The following is a 20,531-nucleotide window of genomic DNA, read 5'->3' as shown; positions in this document are numbered from 1 at the left end:
GGCTTCATGCTCTGTCGGAGCCGATCTGCACACTGCTCAGTTTGGTGGTCTGTGCGCATGCAAGAATTTGCTTCAGTCCCCTCCAATTAAACGATTAATTCAACTGGCACGCAGATGAAAAAGAAATGACCATGAAAGACTTTCAGCTGAGGCAAGTTTGTTTTAATCAACACTGACATTATAATTTAAGGAAAATCTATAGAAAACAGATTCTTACCAACTCAAAAACTGTCCGTGACAGAGAGGGGAAATGGAGCTTTTAACTGAGAGTGCACTATCCTGTCATTTATTTATGTTTCACTTGGGAAGCACCAATCAAGGCAGCCAGGAATCTGATATTCAATCAAAAGGGAAAGGATGCTTTAAATTTCCTTCACCTCACCATTCATTTAACATTTGATCAAGTGACATTCAATATGTATTTTAATTAACAAAGCGCTGAATAAGGCTACTAATATCTTTCAATGGTGTTCCCATATAGTTCTCAGTCAACAGGATGGACACAGGTTTGACAGAAACACACTGGATGAGTTTATGAGCGCTGTATAGGAAACATGAACAGGGAGATCAGCAGTGCCCAATAGCTTTAGCTTCCAGCTCAAACATCACCAGTCACATCAAATAAAACTGCAACCTTCCTCCACATACCAACCAAAGCAACTAGTGTCCTTTATGGATAGAAAACAATAAATCTGACTGATGTTCTCATTATTGTCATCTAATGATCTGATAAATGGTAAAAGACACTCAAATTTGTTTTGTTTCAGTTTGTTTTGGTTGCAATAACAAGGCTGTAACTAAAGACCACACAAGCTGTCTTCCTGGTTTTTTTTTAGTGTTTTCTTTTTTATTTCCCTGCCACCACCACAACCTGAATATAGAAATCTGGATGGAAAAAGTGTGATACACGAGTTTGTTTGAATTTTTAAGTTGCAAATCAAATGGAAGAAGACACACAGTCACCATGAATCACACAGAATAAACAAGTCATAAACATCAACCATCTGAAAGCTGTTTTCTCCTCAAACACACAGCACTGTCACTGGAAACACTTTGTTTTCACAACTGAGGCCGGACACTGCACAGGGTGTGGGGGAGGAGGGGACGATTTTTCAATTCTTCTGTCGAGAAAAAGTTAAATGCTTAAAGTAGGAACTGCCACAGTGGATATGAAGACAAGAGAAGGTGAAGTGAGAGTAAGGCGGCACGCATATGTACCATCTTATCTCCAAAAATAATGCAGCTTCTCTATGGGTTTACTTGTGATGTCGTGGGGGGGTGGGGCACCCTTCAATGCAGGCGGGTGTCTCGCTGTAACCGTGCTGTGAAGATACCGTGTTGAGGACTGAATGGATCGTCTTGAGGCTGTTGCTGCAGGATTTGAGGCTTGCTGGGGATGGAGCTCAGAGGAGGATAACTCAGACTGCAGAGCTGTGTCTGTAGAATGGGGGGAGAGGAGGCGGCCCTGCGAGGGGGCAGGACATCACTTGTTTGGGGGTTTGTAGGGTTCCAGAAGTTGCTTAGAGAACGTGTTGACCTTGTCGGCACCTCGAACTTCATGGGGCAGTAGAGGTAACTTGACTATGTGGAAATCCTCGTAAAGATCTTCCATCTGTGGGCAGAAGACAAACCACCAATAAAGTTGTGTGACTTTGAACTGTAAATATTGTAAATAAACTTTCCCATTTCTCCTGATTCATACCTGGTCTAAATATTTCGACTGAATTTTATGGCGGGCTTCACACATTTTACACGGCCTGTCTGCATCAGGGAAAACGAGCTGGTTGACAATGATGTTGTGCGTGTCGATGCGGCACTTGGCCAGTTCCTGAATCAGCCGCTCTGTCTCATAAAGTGACAGAAATTCAGCAATACACACACAGATGAAGGTGGTCTGCTCCTGAAGGGTGAGAGGAAGGTGCGTCACAACACACATAGATAAAAACTATTAATATGACTTCATGAAGCTCAAATTTCCTCCAAATACTGAATTCGTTATTTACATTAAATATTTTGTCTAAACAGGTAGATGAGTTCCCATCAAAGAACAAAATCAAAAGGAACAACAAAACCTAAAGCAGTCAAGTAAAACAGACTAGCTACTAGGGCTCAACAGGGGTGGAGTTAGAACTTTAAAAGAAAATAATAAAAAGGTGAAACTGTTGTCGAAACTTCTTTTGTCCTAATGACAAAATAGTATAAAGAGGGCTTGATAAGAGGGATACATGCATGTGCAACAGGCCGCTGTGCACAGTGAGTCACTCCAAAAAAAAACTCTTGTATCCACACACACTATTGACACTCGAACCAGCTAAAGTTTCTTCTGTCATCAGATAAGACTTGTTACAGAGGGTGTGCATGTAGCTACCACAGCACCTCATTAGAACAGTATATGACTGAAGTGTAGTGTGAAAAGGCTTATTCATCGTGGGTGGGTGGAGACTACAACCATTAAAGCAATTACATCTTTAACTGACAATGATGTTGCATCTGGTTCATCTGTACAATAATGCCAAAATTAGAAAGTGGCTGAAGGAAAAAAAAATGTCCAGGGATCATTATTATTTTTAGGCTAGACAAGTGTAATTTTCTTTTATCAAGTTGTTCTAAAGGCTCTCTGAAAAGCTTTCAGTTGATCCCAAATGTAAGAGAACTAGAAAACACATTTTTATATACATAATAAAATCAGAGAGGAGCACCCTCCCTTAACCTGATTTCCACCAGACAGGGCTCTTCCCGTTAAAAGGCAGTTAATTCTACCCTCAATCATCAAATCAATAGTAAGCTATTACTATATAAATCCCAAAGTTGTATAAGAATATATAAATGTGACTTACAGGGTCTTTGAACTGCTCACTAACTGAGCGAATGACTGGCAGGGTTTCTTCAAGCTTTGAGGCCAGCTGGTCTGCGTTCATGTCACCCAGACCAAGCATATTACACATCTAGAAACAGCAAAAGAGATGGACAGTGTGAGTGAAAACAAGAGAAGAGAGATAGAGAAAACACTGGAGAAAGAAAAAGGCCAACAAAGTGAATATATTTAATCAGAAATCATGTTTTATGTGCAGAATAATGAAAATGGTTTGAACCGATCTGCTCGTCTCAGCACCCACCTGAGAGATGAAAGGGCTAATCTGGTTCTTGATCTGCATGAGGCGGCCTAGACCTCGCTCCACAATCGTGGGAAAGTTAAGCAGTCGCAGTGTGTGACCAGTAGGGGCAGTGTCAAAGACCACCACTGAGAAGTTCATTCCCTTCACTAATCTGAGATACAGGCAAACAACAGTGGTAAGTATAACACTCACTAACTGTCCTTAAAACTTCAGACATGCTGCGAGAAAACTCAAATACAAAACTACCTCATGACCTCTGCATAGCTCATAGCCTCATCGATGCCGGGGAAGGCGCTCATCGCTTCCTGCATCATCTTCTTGCCCATGCTGAGCATATTGTCCTCCTCGAAGAACTCATCAGGCAGCTCTGCCACACCCAAGCTCGGGTCAATCTCCTGTATACACATGCCCAAATCCTAAGATCAGAACACTTCAAATAGATTGCAAATGTTTTTATGCCCTCCAGTGATTGAGTTTGTTACACAGTGGTGCTTGTGAGACTCACATGTGGAACTGGCTAGCCTTGTGACTCTGAAAAGATGGTGATCTCATGCACTAACTTGTTTTTTCCAAAAACAGAATGAACAAACCCTCTGTGCTTTTTAAACTCTGTCTAAACGTTAGTCTTTAATATGATGCAAAGATGAAAATGTGGATAAGAAAATCCTTGTACTGTGGATGCTTGCTCATTGTTGTTTCATAGACTTCATCAATGTTATTAATATTATTAATAACATGCTTCTCAGAAAAAAATATATTTGCAAACATTTGAGTTCAATTTTTAATCTCATCAAGCAGCACCTCACACTTGTAACATTTAATAGCTGTTAGGTGTACACATATACTCACCATTGCAAAGAGGTTGTCATAGCCCTTAACCTTAGTGGGTACCTTTGAGAACTTCTGGTCAAAAGCATCAGAGATGTTATGGGCAGGATCTGTGGAAATGATGAGCACACTCTCCCGAACAGCAGCCAGCTGGACAGCCAAACTACAGCTGTCAGAAGGACATGGAAAGGGGACAGGTTTGTGTTTAAAGAGCCTGTTAAGAGTATTTTGTGCCCAATGTAAGCATGTAAGAAATGCTGTGCAACTGACCAACAATGAGATCCGCAATGTTTTGAATTCTTAATCCTTCATGTGCATGCATGCCGTGTAAAGCACAAAGTAAAATTCTAATCCATTTCCACTTTGTGAACATTACCTTCCCCCAGTTACTTTGATGAACGCAACTTTCGCATGCAATTATATTCCAACTGAAACACAGTAGATAACTTAAGGGATAGCATATGCGACAGTGGTTGATCTATGCGCAATGTTATCGTGGCTGCTCTGATGTGATGTACATATTTGTTTGACACATTAGATTTTTGTTAGTTATCTTGTTTGAAATAAGTCCGCTACAGACTAGATCCACGTTCATTTGGAATCGCATTTATTCATATTTTTTTCTTCTTGTTATGAATAAAGATATGATAATACGGGCTTGACAGCCTAACTCTGGAGTCTCCTTTAACTCTGGGTGAAGTAAAAGAACAGGTAACATTAGCAGCAGGTTATTGATGATGGCTTATACGGTGATTACTGAAGGTGTTGAGAAAGTCGTGAATCCATGTGTCAGCTGCTAACGTTAGCTGCTCACTGCGCTTCACAGCTACCAAACTGCCCGGCGAAAGGACTCCTTACTCAAATCTAAAACATAACAGTCACTTTTCTTTGATGCTAGCGCGTCTTTAGGTAGAAATTTAACACCAGTCTAATCTCGTCGTGGGAAAATTACCCACGCAATTCATTTTCGGACAATGATCAACGTCAACTTATGGTAACGGCTAATGCTAGCCAGCCGCTCAAGCCGAGTCAGTATCCGGAGGCAATTTAGCATTTTAATCAACTTACCTACATGTCGTTTTACCAACGCCACCCTTCCCACCCACAAATATCCATTTCAAAGATTTCTGCTCGATGATATTCTTCAGAGTTGGTTCTAACGGCTCCACATCGGGCGCATCTTCAAATTCGTCTTCCACCAAAGCTGCCATCTTGTATGTGTACAGTCAGCGACGTACAGCTCAGGAGTTACGCAAAGACGTATCCACAGTTGATGCATTCACTGCTCCTCGGAGTTTTGATCCACGCAAGGTTTCACACTGCCGCAGGGTTGTACGACATTTGGTAGTTTTAATATTGAAGACACTATTAATTTTTGACAGAAGAAGACAAGGAATCACATAGGCACTGACAATTATATTTTATTCATATTATATTCATGCGCATGTGTACATTAGAATAGTTTGCAAGGAAGTCATCTAGAAACAGGTTTATGTAGATTTTGAATTTAGAATGATTAGTATATATCTTCAATTAATACTGTCAAGTATGATCAATCAATCAAACACAACAGTGAGTTACCAAAAACACTTTCATTTTTAATGTTCTCTGTAAACAAAAAATGTTTCATACTGTTTGAATATGAAAGTGCAAAAATAGAGTGAAAAAGAAAAATTGGAAGAAACATGCACAATCCACGAATTTACCATAAACATGAATGTAGCACGAACTACTCTAAACTCAGCGCCTTAGAAATTGCAGTTTACTGACGTAAAACATTTACTTAAATATTTATTAAGCCAGTTTGTACTAAAAATGTTGAAAGTTTAGAGCAGAGAAAATGAAAGAGCAGGTAGCGGCATCGTCTTAGTAATTAAAAGTAGCCATGTTCGATCATTTCAACTATAACACTGAAAATCAACAAAATAATAAAAAACACAGTGTGCACAGAAAAAAAGCCGGTCTGCAGTGATAAAAAACATTCATTTACATGAACACATGCATGCAGTCACCACAGGATAAGGCACTTGTCTCCATAAACATCTTTTCCTTGTTTCACCTGTCCCCATCTGAGCACTGCCATCAGAGTTTTCACCTCTCAATTTTCTGGAGCGATCATCTCCATCTCTGACTTCAATGCAGTGCCAAGCCAGAATCTTTATGTGTGTTGTTTGAGCTCGCACGCAGTTCATCCCACTGGGAAAGGAGCAACTTTGCCCTCCATCTGGCCCTTCACAGTCAGTCTGCCGCAGCCACCGTGGCCAGAAGGTTGGGCCCAGATCGACCCACTGGTGCTGTAATTTGCATGTTGCTGAGCGCACCAGCCATCCTCTGACTGAATTGGCAGCATCTGATGGCAGAGAACTGAGGTCCAGTTCTGCAGCCTCCTTCTCTAGTTTCTGCTGATATTTTGCGTAAGCCTTTCTCAGTTCTGGAGACACACGCAGGTTAAATTTCTCTTTGAAGGTGGTAAGGGTGGGCTGACTTCCTTTGGGGGACTCAAAAGGGTGATCTACAGACATCCAAAACGGGTCAAACGAGGATCCCAGAAGACGCAGGAGGCGAGAAGGCTGGCGATGTCTGACTTTGGGCATGTAGTGGTAGTCGTCAGCATTTGTGATGAGGGTGTATGGACGGATTGGCTGTGAGAAGGATGGGAGACTGGCTCCCAGCTGAAGAAATGGTGAATCCCAGCCTGTGCCATGCTGGTCTTGAGCAACAGTCACATTTGGATGCTGATTTTGAGTTGAAATGTTGGAAATAAAGGCCAGAGATGCATCCAGGAGAAAAGATAGGAAAATCCAACAGAGACAAATGGCAAACTGCCCACACATGGTCTTCAGATCTGGACTGTAGCTCAAAGAATGAAAAATTGCTCTTTTAGCTTTTCCCTTCAGTCCTTTAGTTATGCTTTCAGTTGGTGCTAGGTGCTTCAGGGACTCTGTGTACCCAACACCAGACATCCTTGGGCTCTTAAACAACAACATACTGAATTCAGTGTCTTATCACACAAGCAGCACTCTATTGAGTATGGCACACTTGAGTTCCCAAGACTGATATTTTGGCTAACTTGCAATCTGAATATAAGACAACTATGCTGAAATTTGGTTTAATGCAAGGTGTCACGTACCAAAATTTCCACACTTCACACTTTTGCAAAGTGCCAACTTTAAATGGGTTATCAATGAAATATTCATTGGATAAAGTTGGTGTGTAAATCACTGGACTAAGGAGTAAAATATTTTAAAAAGAGACCACATGAAAAATGTTCATGGGGCAAATGCCCCATTTATTTTCATCTACACAAAATCAGCATTGTGGATCAAAGGCACATTTGGTGTAATATCAAGTATATTTTCTGCATCATACTAAACATCCAGTTTACTCCCATGTTATAATCTTACATATAAATACAGTCACATAAAATTGTATATACGCACATACAGATAACAAACAGCAGAATTAACAGAGAAATACAGCATTTATGAAACAAGCTGATTGATTAGCAGTTCTGTAGTGTCAGGTTCCATCTGTGTGTGTGTGTGTGTGTGTGTGTGTGTGTGTGTGTGTCCTTTAGAAAAAACCCGACCTGGCACACTATACGTGTGAATGTAACCATATTTCAGTTTGTGATACTCCTGTGTTGACCTCCATCCTGTCGTCTTGCTTATTCACACACTCAGAGTGAGAACAGATGATCATGTGTGCTATCCTGTTGCTGGCTAGATTGTGGTGGCCGTCTGGGTGTGGAAGATGGCACATTGAGAATCGTCTGGCTGCTGTAGTCTGCCGCCTTCGCCCGATCCTCCAGGAACTTATCAAACTCTGAAATGGTGACACGTATAATTTAATATTTGTGTGTGTCTGAAAATATTATCATTACTCAAAAGAAGCGACAGGACCAGACATACCTTCACTGGAAACTCCCTCGCAAACTGAAGACTGCTCTTCCGGCTTTTTCGTAGACAAAGAATAAAGATTATGTCATGCTATTATCACCCTGATCTATCTATCTATCTATTCACACACATGTGTTCTCTTACCACATCAGAAGATAACCATTTGTCAATATCATTCTGCATAGAGTTTGTCGCTGGCGGAATCTAAAAGAAATTAAATGACCCTGAGTTTTATTTATTCGTAATATTAAAACAGGGATATTACTCCAAACAAAATCCAGCTGCATCTTACGGTTGCTGTACTCCCTCCTCCTGTGACCTGCAGCCTGGTATCAAGAGCTCCAGCCAGGCCCTCTACAGCTCCTGGATCTTCATACCTAACACTGAACACACACAACCACACACAGATCAGGCATATACAGCACATAAAAACACTCAGACACTTTGTTAGGTACACCTGTTCAACTGCTCGTTATTGTAAATGTCTAATCAGCCAATCACAGAGCAGCAACTCACTGCATTTACGCGCGTAGACAAGTAGGCTGAAGTTCAAACCAAGCATCAGAACAGTGGAGAAAGGGGAGTTAAGTGACTTTAAGCAATGCATGGCTGTTGGTACCAGATGGGTTCCTCTAAGTCAGGGATGGGCAATTCCAGGCCTCGAGGGCCGGTGTCCTGCAGGTTTTAGATATCACTCTGGGTCAGCACACCTGAATCAAATGATTAGTCCATTACCAGGCTTCTGGAGAACTGCGAGACATGTTGAGGAGGTCATTTAGCCATTTGAATCAGCTGTCCTGGATCAAGGACACATCTAAAACCTGCAGGACACCTGCCCTCCAGGCCTGGAGTTGCCCACCCCTGCTCTAAGTCAAGGGTTTCAAACTCGCGGCCCAGGGGCCACTTGTGGCCCACGTCACCCCAGAGTTTTTGTCTTGCTCGTATCATTTTATTTTGTTGTATTTATCCGCGACACCTTGAAGGCTGGTCCATGAAGATATTGTGTGACATTAAACTGGTCCGTGGTGCAAAAAAGGTTGGGGACTGCTGCTCTAAATCATTTACTAGTTGTTAAATATAAATGGTGATGACAAGGTCGCTTGGATTTCTTATTGGAAAGGTCTTTGTTAAAGGCTCTGTGTTTTTAATAAAGCGTATTTGCTTACAACTGTCCAAAATTCAAAACTTAGCTTAATGTTAAGAAATGAAACACAGCTCTGATAGGAAGATTGTAATTGTCAGGGCCTTAAGGTATTGTTTTGATAAGTATAAATGTGATTCATTATCTAGAACATTAATAAATCGACTTGTTATCAGTGGCATGCAGATCCCTAACATATAAAACGCATAGATGATATCATTTATATCCATCATAAGTAAGTAACACTCACCTTTTCCTCTGGTCAGCCAGAGAGCTGCCTCTGGTTTGCGCAAACATGTCAAATTCCTCCTCTTCATCTGCAATGCAGAAGTCCTCATTTTATTTACTTTGTTATCTAATTGCTGTTAATTAAAATTGTGGTATAACTTTAGAGAAAAACAAAATTGTATTAAATTTGACCATGTTTTCAAAAACATATATTTAAAATGTTAAGCAGAAGCAGCATAGAAGTTACAGCAGTTACAGAAGAGAAGTTCCTATAACCATTGTTGTTGCCATTCATCACATGAGGTGACACCGGTCAACATGGAGCTTATGCATTTTTAAACATTCCCTTGTGACGTTCAGCCACAGCATCCTGTTTTTACCAATCATAAGACAAATGCTACGGCTGAATAATCAATTTTGCTCAAGGAGCACAATTACCCAGAGGCTTCTATAGAGCTGCTATTAAAAGATCTGCTCGGAAACTGTAAACACTAAAAAAGGTGATTCAGCACTTCCTGTATTACTTCTATTCAATATTATCTCCTTTTCTTTATGAAAGGAAAGGAGATAATGCTCTCCCAAAATTCTTTCAGCGACACACTATCCAACAGTTCCCCAAAACAATAACAATGCAGATTATTATGCAGAATATTATGTAAGTGTTCATTGTTAGGATGTTTATCATTTCATATCATAACCTGATGATATGTTATGAAACTTCACCAACAGGCTTTGTTTAACCCACAGGAAGTAAGATCTGCTTCTTATGAAGTTAACGCCTTGCCTAAGGAACACAAATTTATATACACTATTTAAAAGGAAGCTCTTTGAATTAAGATCCTAAAACTAATTGTAATCATGATCACAGGGATTTTCAGATTTGCAATATTTTAGTTTGCATTAATTATGTTCATTGCTTTCTTCTGAGCTTGGGGAAAAAACATCTGGAGTACTTTAAGTTTCATAAAGAGGTTCCACCTTTCACCTACTCCAACCCTTCACTTTTCACATCAACTCAGTGGATAGAAACATAGAGGAGCTATCTCAACAAGACAAGGCTCAGCTGTACATCTGCATCTAAAGGATAAAGGTCACTTTTTCAAAGATGCCAATGTTTACATTTGGACCAAGAAGACAGATGGTTTGAAAGAGGAGCAAAAGACGCCCTCTATGTCCACTGTGAACGAGCATGGGGTGGTTTATGACACCAACTGTCATCCACTTACAATGAAATCATGAAATCCCTTCCCAGATGGCTCAACTTCCATGCACGTCTTGTGTCAGGTGACGTCAATAGACCACATGATAGCGTAAGGCAACGTCTCACAATGGTTTCACCCGAAACCTCCGGTGATAATGACCCACGCCTTTTTTCACACCTTGGTTCATGTGATAATGATTGATAGTGGGTTAACGACCCTCCTACGGGACAACCCCAACTAGGATATCAATACCTGGGACTCTCCACCTCCACCTCAGTTTTATTACTGAAGAAGCGTCTTGGATGAGAGGTGAAACATCTTTACAGTTTTTTAAAAAGTCCAGTTGCTTTTGTTCCAAGCTCCTGGGAATGCCATGACCTGGACGTCTAAGAAACTACACAGACAGATGTCCATTGCTGTATTTCTAGTCTTTAGATTGATAATTAATTAAATTGACTTCAGTCACAGGAAGCCTCAGTAAAACAAGGGTTATACTGGAACATCTCTCCAGCAGAAAGAGAAGTGATATATGAATAAGATCAGCAACTAGTGTGAGAACCATTTGATTTCACTTTAAACTCAATTTACTCCCTTTTCTTTAAAATTCAAACTTTGGTAACGAAGTCACATTTGTCACTGGTTGTTTTTGTAAAAACATACAGGGAAAAGTAACCAAAATGCCCTTTTTTGAATTGTAGTTTCACTATGTCAGAAGCGCCTAAATGTGTGAATGTAATCAGAGTCTTCAAGCAACTTAAAGAAGTCCAGACGCTTTTCTTTGCAAGCTCCTTTGACTAAGTATCATAGTTCCCATTTTCTAAGTGGTTGTTTTCCCAACAACTTCAAAGAAACGTGATGAGGAAAAGACAGTGTTTTTTGAACTGAACCGTAAAGAAGCTCAAAGTTACTCAAAGTTTACTGACTGTGATTGGCTGATTGCTGCTGATTGGTACTGGTGCTGGCGGCTGGTTGGCTGGTTGTTGAAATGACAGCTGGTTGTCTGACAGTGGAAGGCTCAGAACTGAGGTTGATAAGGTTTGTTGAAGAGCTCTGAAAAGTGGGTGAGAGCTTATACTCATTGCTTAAATGACAGTTTACTATTTTCAGACACACGGTGCAGCACGCGTCATGTTAAAGAAAATTAAACAAGAGGATCTTTTACCTGTTGTGTATTAGCAATCTGTGCCTTGTTCAATCTGTCAAACCTAAAAAACAATGCAGCACACTTTTGAGCACACTGTGGTTGCATCTCAACACTGCCTTACAAATAAAATCTGAAACATGCACCTCTCATAGCGAATGAAGGCGTTGTTGAGGTCATCATTGACCACGAGCAGCTCTTCAATAAATCCTTCATCCAGCAGCTGAGGGATGAGCTCCACCACCCGAGTCTGCATGCTCTTACAGACAGAGAAAAGCTGCTGCTTGGACAGAGGAGGAAAGAAAAATCTAATTATTTTGTCCCCAAATGACAGAGTGATTTTAAATAGATAATTTTCAGTCATTGGTATTATTCTGCTACATCAAAAATTACTTTCATGTTTTGTTTTCATCCTGATTTTAATCCATTGACAACAACACGAGTCATGCTCTAAACTTAGATAACACTAAAGGCAACGGTTTTACAGGCGGCATGAGACATCAAAGCAAACGTGCACTTCAGTAAAAACAAAATAATAAAGCTAAACATTAATTTAGATTCAGACTGGTGACGTTAAAGAATGGAAAACAATCACTCTAAAACCTGAAACACCTCTGAAACCTTTCAGTCAGTGTTGGTAATCTAATGTGGTCTCGTCACAACAGAAACTAAACTATGTGAAATAATATACAAAAACATTTTATGTTTGTCTTTTTTCACAAATAATGTCTTACAGTGGACAGGACTGATTGAAATGTGGATACTGTTATCTGTGACCTAAAAGTAAATGTAGAAAAGGGGCATAAAAGTGGGGCTCTCCAACACCTCCCCGGCCACTCAACACACACTTGACTGCCTCTTGGAGGAACACCCAGTTCATCATCACCATAAGCTTTTGAGTAGTGCAACTGCCTTTCAGCAATTAGCAATATCACCAGAGTCTATAATGCGGGGGTCATGGTGCCCAGGTCCATGCCTTTGTCCCCCACACATTTCAAAATGCATCCAACCTCAAAGCCAATCTCTGTGGGCCCATTTGAGCTGTGAATGGCTGGGCCCCACGGCTTAAGGCTAGGCCACTGGACAGTCAGCAGTAAGCTTCCCATCCAATTTGGCTCAAGGAGTGGCCAAAGTGATAGCTCAGTAGGTAGAGTGGTGGCCCCATGATCGGAAGGTCGGGGGTTTGGATTCCCCGAGGTACCCCCGAGCAAGGTACTGTCCCTACACACTGCTCCCCGAGTGCTAGATTGGTGGCTGCCCACTGCTTCACTGAGTGAATGGGTTAAACACAGAGAGGAATTTCCCCACAGGAATCAATAAAGCATACATCATTACAACGTTAAAGTGGTGGAGCTCAGAAGTTATGCTCCTAGGATCACAGTAGCAGAGAAACCCCTCAACCACATTAAGGTGACAATTCTTTGTGTCAAAAAGGAATTGTGTGGTTCAGCATATGATAAGGATGCTTCCTGAACACTCTCCTTTAGAGGCTTTTCAGTCTCACCCAGGTAGTGCAGACTGAGAACTTATTCCCAGCAGGGATTAGAAAATGTTCCTAAGGAATAGGATATTTTGCAATTTCCTTCTTAGCTTTTTGACACTGCAATTCGACTTTGGATAAGTGGCTGAAAATAAATGGATGGATGAAATACCACAAATGTACAACAATAGAACATTGTAAGGAAACTATATGGTGCATTGATTTTAGAACACAATTTAGGTCCTTAAACTGGCAACAGCAAATACACTATATTCACAGTCCACAGCTCCTAAAGGCACTTCTGACACACACACACACACACACACACACACACACACACACACACACACACACACACACACACACACACACACACACACACACACACACACACACACACACACACACACACAGACCTGTAGCAGCTGTGTATCATCTGGCTGGCTTTGTCCAGGGAGTAGCTCATTTAGCATTTCAGACATCACTTTGAGATTTCCTCTCACCAAATCGAGCTCACTTCGCAGCTTCTGCTCCTAGATTAGAGAAAAATACAAAAAGCAGTCAAACACTGCTAGAAAGGCCACAGTGATGCATTAATGTTACATGAAAATAAGATGAGCCATTTTCAGATACAGAAACAGTCTATATACAATGAGAGGTATTTTTGGTCAGTGGAACCTGTTCTGCAGTAAGTGAGACTGGTCCTTCACTGGGCTGAAATGAAGGTGATGTATTCTGACTGGAAATACTTGAAGCAGCTTCCAGTTGTGACTCATTTGTAGGAGCAGTGACAGGGGGCATCTCAGCGGTTCCATTTTCTGGGGTGCTCTGCAAGATTTGTCAGAGAGGTACGGTACAATAACTATCCAAACATTCAAGTGGTCTTTTGTTTTTTCACTGCAAGATAGTCTCACCCTATTTGGTGTGTGGATGGGGGACAGAGCATCCAGGTCTGTCATGGGGAACTCCAGACCTCGTCTTCTTAGGTCATCGTATACATGTACCACCCCCACCAGGGAGGAAGAGCTTCGAAATGCATCAGCCCATGACTGAAGATGAAAGAGAGCATGTAACAGATTGTAAAGAGATGACTGACCCCTAAATCTGCATCCAGTGGCACATAGAACGACACATAAAAGGCAACATGCAGAGAACAGAAGTGTACTGTCCTAGAGCATTTCTAAGCCTGAGACTATGTTAATGTTAGCGGTCTTTGTTTATGATTACCCACAAGAACTCTGACCATGTAGCAGAGGAATGTACATATCAATGTAGACACCTGGATTGTGAGCATTAAAAATAACACTGTTGCACATTTCCATAGACATAACAGAGTCTGTGAGACTGATTCCAGCCTCACAATGTAAATTAAAAAAGCGATTCTGTTAGGTTGTCTAATTTGAATTGACTAATAAATTAAACAGTGGCAATTGATTTTTTTTTATACAAATCATCTTAAGCTAAAGCTCTAGTGCCAGGATGTCAAACTCATTTTACATGGAGGACCACATACAGCCTATTTTGATCTTGAGTAATATCCTCTGTAATATCTTTATAATTGAGCGATTTGTATATAATAGTGCTATTCCTTAAATTTTTAAACTTTGCAATATATTGTATTATTTAATTAGTTCAGTCTGTTGGGATTATTAAAATATCCTGATTCTGATTAAATACTTTGGTGTAGTATAAGTGGTTGTGGGGGTGTTGGGGTTGTAAAGCTTCAAAAAAAGTCAAAAAAATTGATGCCCTCCTTTAAATTTTCCAAAGCCATCCAGCAGGCCGGATTTGAGTCTTTGCTGGGCCGATTCTGCCCCTCAGGCTGTAGGGTTTGACACCACTGCACTTGTGCACAAACACTCGGTCATGTACATACCTGTATGAGGCTGAGGACCCTGTCATGGAGGATAGTGGGTGGGTTATTTTTGGGCAGAATAGAACGAACCAAAACCCCCTCAACAAACTCCTGTGAGGCAACCAAAACGTGGAAACGATGGCCACAGTTCTTCACACACGTCTCCAGAACCTATATGAGAGTGAGAAAAAATCAACACAACACGTAACATATAAAAAAAAAAAAGTGATTTTAGCTGCACCAAAATGAAAATCTATCTCTCTCTAGCATGACGTCAATGGGTTAACTAAGACCCGAGTTAACTGAGCTACTTGCACAAGTAAACACAGAAATCATCTCCTCTTGGATAACAGCCAACCAGGACAAAGATCATTTTGACCTGCAAAATATTCCTCTCACATCTGACAGGCCATGACAGAACAAATAACACAAAAAGAAAAACATACAATCTTTGACAGACAATTACTCACAGTGAGAGCAAACATAATCTCTCTGAAGTTCTTGTTTCCTACTATTCTCTTCTTAATGGCTTTAACTGCATCTCTCGGCCTGGGGAAAAGCATCACATGATGTTTGTTTACTTATCCATACTAAAGTTTAAAAATTTAAATATGCAACATAAGTCATTAACAAAAGACTGTAGATTATTAAATTAAAAATGGGTTTTCTCTGGCAAAACTATATATAACACCTTATTTTGTAATGGAGAATTTAGATATTTTCTTTTGCTGCTTTAACCTGTTTTTTCAACATGAGTGCAAAGAAAATGCACATGCTAGTGTTTACTTCTCCACAGTTTATCTAGTGGACATAACTATATATATAGTTATTTATAGTGGACAAATAACTAAATATATGAAATAAGTACATGTTTGAAAATTATTTGCATATTTATGCATAATTTCACAGTTTCATGGTCATATCTGTTAGCTAATTTTTTAATCTGTAAATTGTAAATCTTCAGTTCAGTCGCACTTATATTAATTGAAGTGTGTACTTCCATTGGCATGGTGAAAATTGATTTTTTTCCTACTATCTGCTACCACAAGTATTTATGCAGTGACAAAAACCTTTAACACTGACAACATAAAATGTTAAAATCTTTCCTCCTTTAAAATCTCACAAAAGCTTTAAAACATGTTTTGGGTGTGCCCCGCCTCATGCCACATGGCAGCTGGGATGAGCTCAACAATACCCCATTAGCCTTTTACAGCTGAGGGGTAAAAACTAGCAAAACAAAAAATATAACTGTCTTAACTGGGACAGGTAACCTACACTTTTAACCCTATTAATCTGTTCTGTCTCTTCTGAATTAACTACTTTCAATTCCGTTTCATTAATTTTATTTCTATGGCCCAGTCTTCTTAAGGTGTTTGATATTGGAAGGTAATGAGCCTATAATACAACAATTAAACTATCCACCGTGAGTACCTCATGACAGTGGGGAGGAAAAAGTCCCTTACAACAGGAAACCTTCAGAAAAACATGTGTCAAGAGAGGCTTTCTCAGCAGAAAACATGCGTAATTAACTAGAAGACAGTGTTAGACGTAAGTAGGTCAATGGTGACAACCAGCACTGAAAGTAGCAACAAACCCATAAAGGAAGTGACACAGTGATGCAAAAGCAAAACATGGAAACATGCTTACATAACTTGCCTTAGCTATTTATCTCTTAAAGTTATTAAAAAACAAATTTAAACTTTTTATTAGTTTGTGTCATTTATTATTACTAATACTATTATAAACAAAGCTAAAATGTTATATAGTGAGCATGTGTAATAACAAGTTTGACTTCGATGTGACTTGTGCAGAGAAAACAAGAAATAAGGAATTAATAGAACTGTTGTCTCTTCCTGCATGTGTGCTTCACTGACAGACCAAAAATACCCCAACACAACAAATAACATCATCCCTACCCTTCGTCTGTCTCATTGATGATGTCACAGATCTCCATGTTGAGCCCCCAGTCTTCCGATTGTAGTGATCCATTGGTCGCTTGCTCTGTCAAAAGTAAGGGAATGAGATCAAACTACATTTAATATGATAATACTGAAATTGGAATATTTGGAAAATCACAGTAAACAGAAGACTTCCCCCTTCTTTCATGACATCGACATAACACAACACATTTAAGGGTTCAATATTTCTGTTTCACAGACCAGACTTGAAGGTCTACTTATCATAATGCAAAAGACAAAAATGTGAACCAATGGTCTATATTTATAAAAGAAAGGTCACCATGTGATCATTTTATGCTCTGCTTTCACGAGGAGGGTTTAAAAAAATGATCAGTTACAATGGGAAACAGTTTACACATTTGCATACCGTAGTGTTCATTATGCTAGGAATTAAATAGCAACAGCACAGATTAAACCAGGGTTAACTGATTTTTTATGTTTTGGGAAACATACAGTAAAATCGATATCGTTTAAGCAGACTGATACCTTATTAACACACTTATTAACACTTCATAAATACACATGCTAAATATACCTCTGTGTCTACCAGGTCATTACCAAGTGTGTGTCTGTCTGCTGTTTAGTGCTGACTAGGTTGAGTTGGTTTTGGAGCTTTTAGTAGAAAAAAAGGCAAAAAGGTGAAGATGTGACAGATAAAATCCTACATGAGACACTATGTGCATGCCACAGAGACATCCCATTCACTGTTCACATAAAATTACTGATTAGTACCATTCATTAAGGACAGTAATAGTTACAGAATGAATAAAATATGGAACTTCATGAGAACACTAAAAAAAGCACAGCTAAAAGCTGCACAGAGATATGAGAACTTTTTGTCTGTTTTAAAAATAACCCCTGACAGCTTATTTAGTTATGCTTCTCTAACTCTTTGCCTTCTCAAGCCGTTAACGAAGACAACACTGGTGAGAACCTCAAAATATGTAACTGCTTTCAGATAAAAATCCTCAGTGTAATGTTGCCTGACTAGACTTCATTAATGTAGTTGAGCTACACATGATTCTTAAAAGTCAGACATGCATGACAGTCAGTTTTACAACACGGGCAGGAGTCTTGCCAAAATACGTATCCGCCCATCCAGCTACCCATTATAAGATAGCTAAACGTCAGGGTTTATAATTCAAATAAATTCATTTAACTCTAAGGTAAACAGCTGCCGCATGCATATTAAAGCTGGTTAACCACAAGACACAAAAGTAGCCTGAAAAAAGACATTACATCCACTGACGACATCCTCATCAGTGGATGTAATGATGCAAACACGAGAGAGCTGTGCGTTTGTTTGTGTGTTGACTAAGCAGGTGCAGCATTAAACATGAAAAGTGAAGAATAGTTCTTACAAAGCAATACAATGTCTGACAGACCGACCACTTTAAATTCCAGGGTAAGATAAAAAAAAAAAATGTTGTGTTTTCTTTAAAGTAATTTTTCCTATAAATTGACAGAAAAATTTAAATATGGGTCATATTCTTTTACCAAAAGGTCCCACCCTTTTTTAACCCAACAAAAAACTTAAAATATAATAACACTTTCTTGATAAACGTTTCAGTAACTCATTATTTGTAGCATTGAGCTGATTAGAAAGGTTTCCCCTAAAATCCTGCATCCTCCAAACTATTTTGCAATCAAAGCCTGCTTTTTTTCCCCACTCCACCCTACACGGGCTCTTCATAAGTCTCTAAATCTCCTTCATTCCTTTCCAAAACTCCCCACACTCCCCGATCCCATTTACTCCATTTCCCTCCTCACCCCTTCCCTCCCACTCTCTTTCCCCAGCTCCCTTCCACTTCATGTGACTGTCAGCTGATTCTGCTCTCATTTGCCTCAGAAGTAGCTGACATTTATATGTGAGAAAGTGAGTGGAGGAGATAAGAGGAAGGAAGGCATGAGATGGGTGTGTGACATTTTCTTAATACCGATGACTGTCCTGATGTTACACATCTTTGCAGGCATCTGCACTTGCAGTGGATTGTGGGAGCTTTTAGTGGCTGGATAAAGAGAACTATCCCAGTGCCATTACGAGCAAATGGCAGATGCTTCATAAGATGTGTGACGGCACACACTTGTTGACACTTAGGCATAGTGTGAAACTGTAACACATCAGTGATTAAGGAAGTGAGAAGGAACGCCAAGCGGCTTCCGGATTCGCCAAGTGAATTGCCACTCAATTTATATCGACCAATCACGTGGAAGAATCAAGTGAATTAATCCCGCCTCTCCTGCGTCATTGACTGTAAAAACTATCTTATTTTTCCTGGCAAATTTGGAGTTGATTAATAAATAGAATAAAATGCGAAAACCGGAAGTAAACAGGTTTGTCGCCACTGTCACGTGTTAGCGGAGTTTTTAAAAGCAAAACGGAAAATATACAAATGGAAGCAAACTGAACCGACTTGAACACCACTCGGAGCGGTTTTAAAAAGCAGCTGCTTACCGATTCTCTGTCCGACCGGCGTTGAAAATGGGTTTCCTATGAGAAACTCCATTTTCTCCCCGAGTGAAAACATCCTCGAAAATTACAGGCGTCCGCTGCCGAAGTGAATACGTTTGCTTGTTGTGTTAGCTTTTGCTTTAAGTGTCAGCCGCTGGCTTTGAGGCTCACTCGCTCGTGGGGTCACGTGAAAACGCACGCAGCCAGGAAACAGCATCAGCGTACAGACCGACGGCTGAAGCTTCTTCACACCTCAAACACTTTCCTAAGTGAGGACAAAGTGTAGACTTTAATCATTTAAGTAGAAGTTCGGATATCCGTGTATATATATATATATATATATATATATATATATATATATATATATATATATATATATATATATATATATATATATATATATATATATATAATCATTTCTTTTTTTGAGCTCCAGCAGATTTTCTTTGTGTACTGGCTGTGGTCAGCTGACATGTGCTGGTGCTGCTCTGAGGTTTCAGGCTCTTTGTGGACTTACACAGCTGATTTCAACAAAATGTAACCCAATATTTCACAAGCTGTCTTGGCTAATTTCCATTCCCTTTGCTGAAAGCGTACTGTTTATTCTGTCTTTATGTTAGACAATATAAAGTTGGTAGAAGAATGAATCTAAGCATAATATTGTCAACTTAAATTCAAAATTATTTCTGCTACAACTGATGTAAACCAACATTAACCATTCACAGTTACTTACTGCATATTTACCACAGTACAGCAAACTAATCTATGGGGAACAGAGCTTTCAGTCGCTCTGCTCCTCGGCTCTGGAACTCTCTTCCTCCTGCACTAAGAAATATTGACTCCCTCTCCGTATTTAAGACACAGCTCAAAACACATCTGTTTAAACTGGCTTATTCGCTTTAATGCTGATTTTATCTGTTGTCACGCTCTGTTTTGTAATTTTAACTTATTTTATGTATTTTATGACTATTGTTCCTATTATTAAAAGTTTTTTTTTGGAAGGTGACATTGGGTTTCTGAAAGGCGCCCTCAAATAAAATGTATTATTATTATTATTATTAATCTGTTTATTCTGAACTAAACTGCAGAGTACTTTCATTCAACCTTTAAATACTTAAGTTAGTATACCTTAGTCACTAACAGTTTGTTTAACAATGTGAACAAAAATAACAGATATGATATATATCTAATATAACATACACACCCAATACCTGATTAATAATTAGGAAAT

At 39.6% G+C, this 20,531-nt stretch overlaps 3 protein-coding genes across 4 annotated transcripts; all 3 read right to left on the bottom strand.

Moving 5' to 3' along the window:
- Window positions 1-147: 147 nt before the first annotated feature.
- get3 (guided entry of tail-anchored proteins factor 3, ATPase) lies at window positions 148-5,180 on the bottom strand. 2 transcript variants are annotated; one of them, XR_013909613.1, is made up of 8 exons: window positions 5,013-5,180; window positions 3,966-4,113; window positions 3,363-3,511; window positions 3,117-3,267; window positions 2,838-2,945; window positions 1,703-1,900; window positions 1,261-1,612; window positions 148-1,121 (listed from the first exon to the last, which is right to left on the bottom strand). XR_013909613.1 is itself a non-coding variant. In XM_026169978.2 (7 exons), exons 1-7 carry the CDS (start codon window positions 5,153-5,155, stop codon window positions 1,484-1,486), a joined length of 1,026 nt encoding a protein of 341 aa, XP_026025763.1. In that variant the 5' UTR covers window positions 5,156-5,180; the 3' UTR covers window positions 148-1,483. The 2 variants fall into 2 exon arrangements, 1 of the variants encoding a protein (XP_026025763.1); XM_026169978.2 differs by having other exon boundaries at window positions 148-1,612.
- Window positions 5,181-5,344: 164 nt separating this feature from the next.
- Window positions 5,345-7,068, bottom strand: LOC113023691 (noggin-2-like). Its single transcript, XM_026169973.2, has one exon. It carries the CDS (start codon window positions 6,929-6,931, stop codon window positions 5,927-5,929), a length of 1,005 nt encoding a protein of 334 aa, XP_026025758.1. The 5' UTR covers window positions 6,932-7,068; the 3' UTR covers window positions 5,345-5,926.
- A 139-nt stretch (window positions 7,069-7,207) lies between these two features.
- LOC113023690 (target of Myb1 membrane trafficking protein) lies at window positions 7,208-19,510 on the bottom strand. The gene is made up of 15 exons (XM_026169972.2): window positions 19,304-19,510; window positions 16,807-16,891; window positions 15,361-15,439; window positions 14,912-15,061; window positions 13,950-14,084; window positions 13,714-13,863; window positions 13,452-13,568; window positions 11,702-11,835; window positions 11,577-11,619; window positions 11,338-11,464; window positions 9,235-9,301; window positions 8,136-8,226; window positions 7,988-8,047; window positions 7,856-7,898; window positions 7,208-7,769 (listed from the first exon to the last, which is right to left on the bottom strand). The coding sequence occupies exons 1-15, from the start codon at window positions 19,374-19,376 to the stop codon at window positions 7,624-7,626; spliced, it is 1,500 nt and encodes a 499-aa protein (XP_026025757.2). The 5' UTR covers window positions 19,377-19,510; the 3' UTR covers window positions 7,208-7,623.
- Window positions 19,511-20,531: the final 1,021 nt, after the last annotated feature.

The sequence above is a fragment of the Astatotilapia calliptera genome, chromosome 6 (assembly GCF_964374335.1).
Source record: "Astatotilapia calliptera chromosome 6, fAstCal68.1, whole genome shotgun sequence".
NCBI classification, from domain to species: domain Eukaryota; kingdom Metazoa; phylum Chordata; class Actinopteri; order Cichliformes; family Cichlidae; genus Astatotilapia; species Astatotilapia calliptera.
Note: the sequence above shows the minus strand (reverse complement) of the source record. Positions and strands in the feature narration are given on the sequence as shown.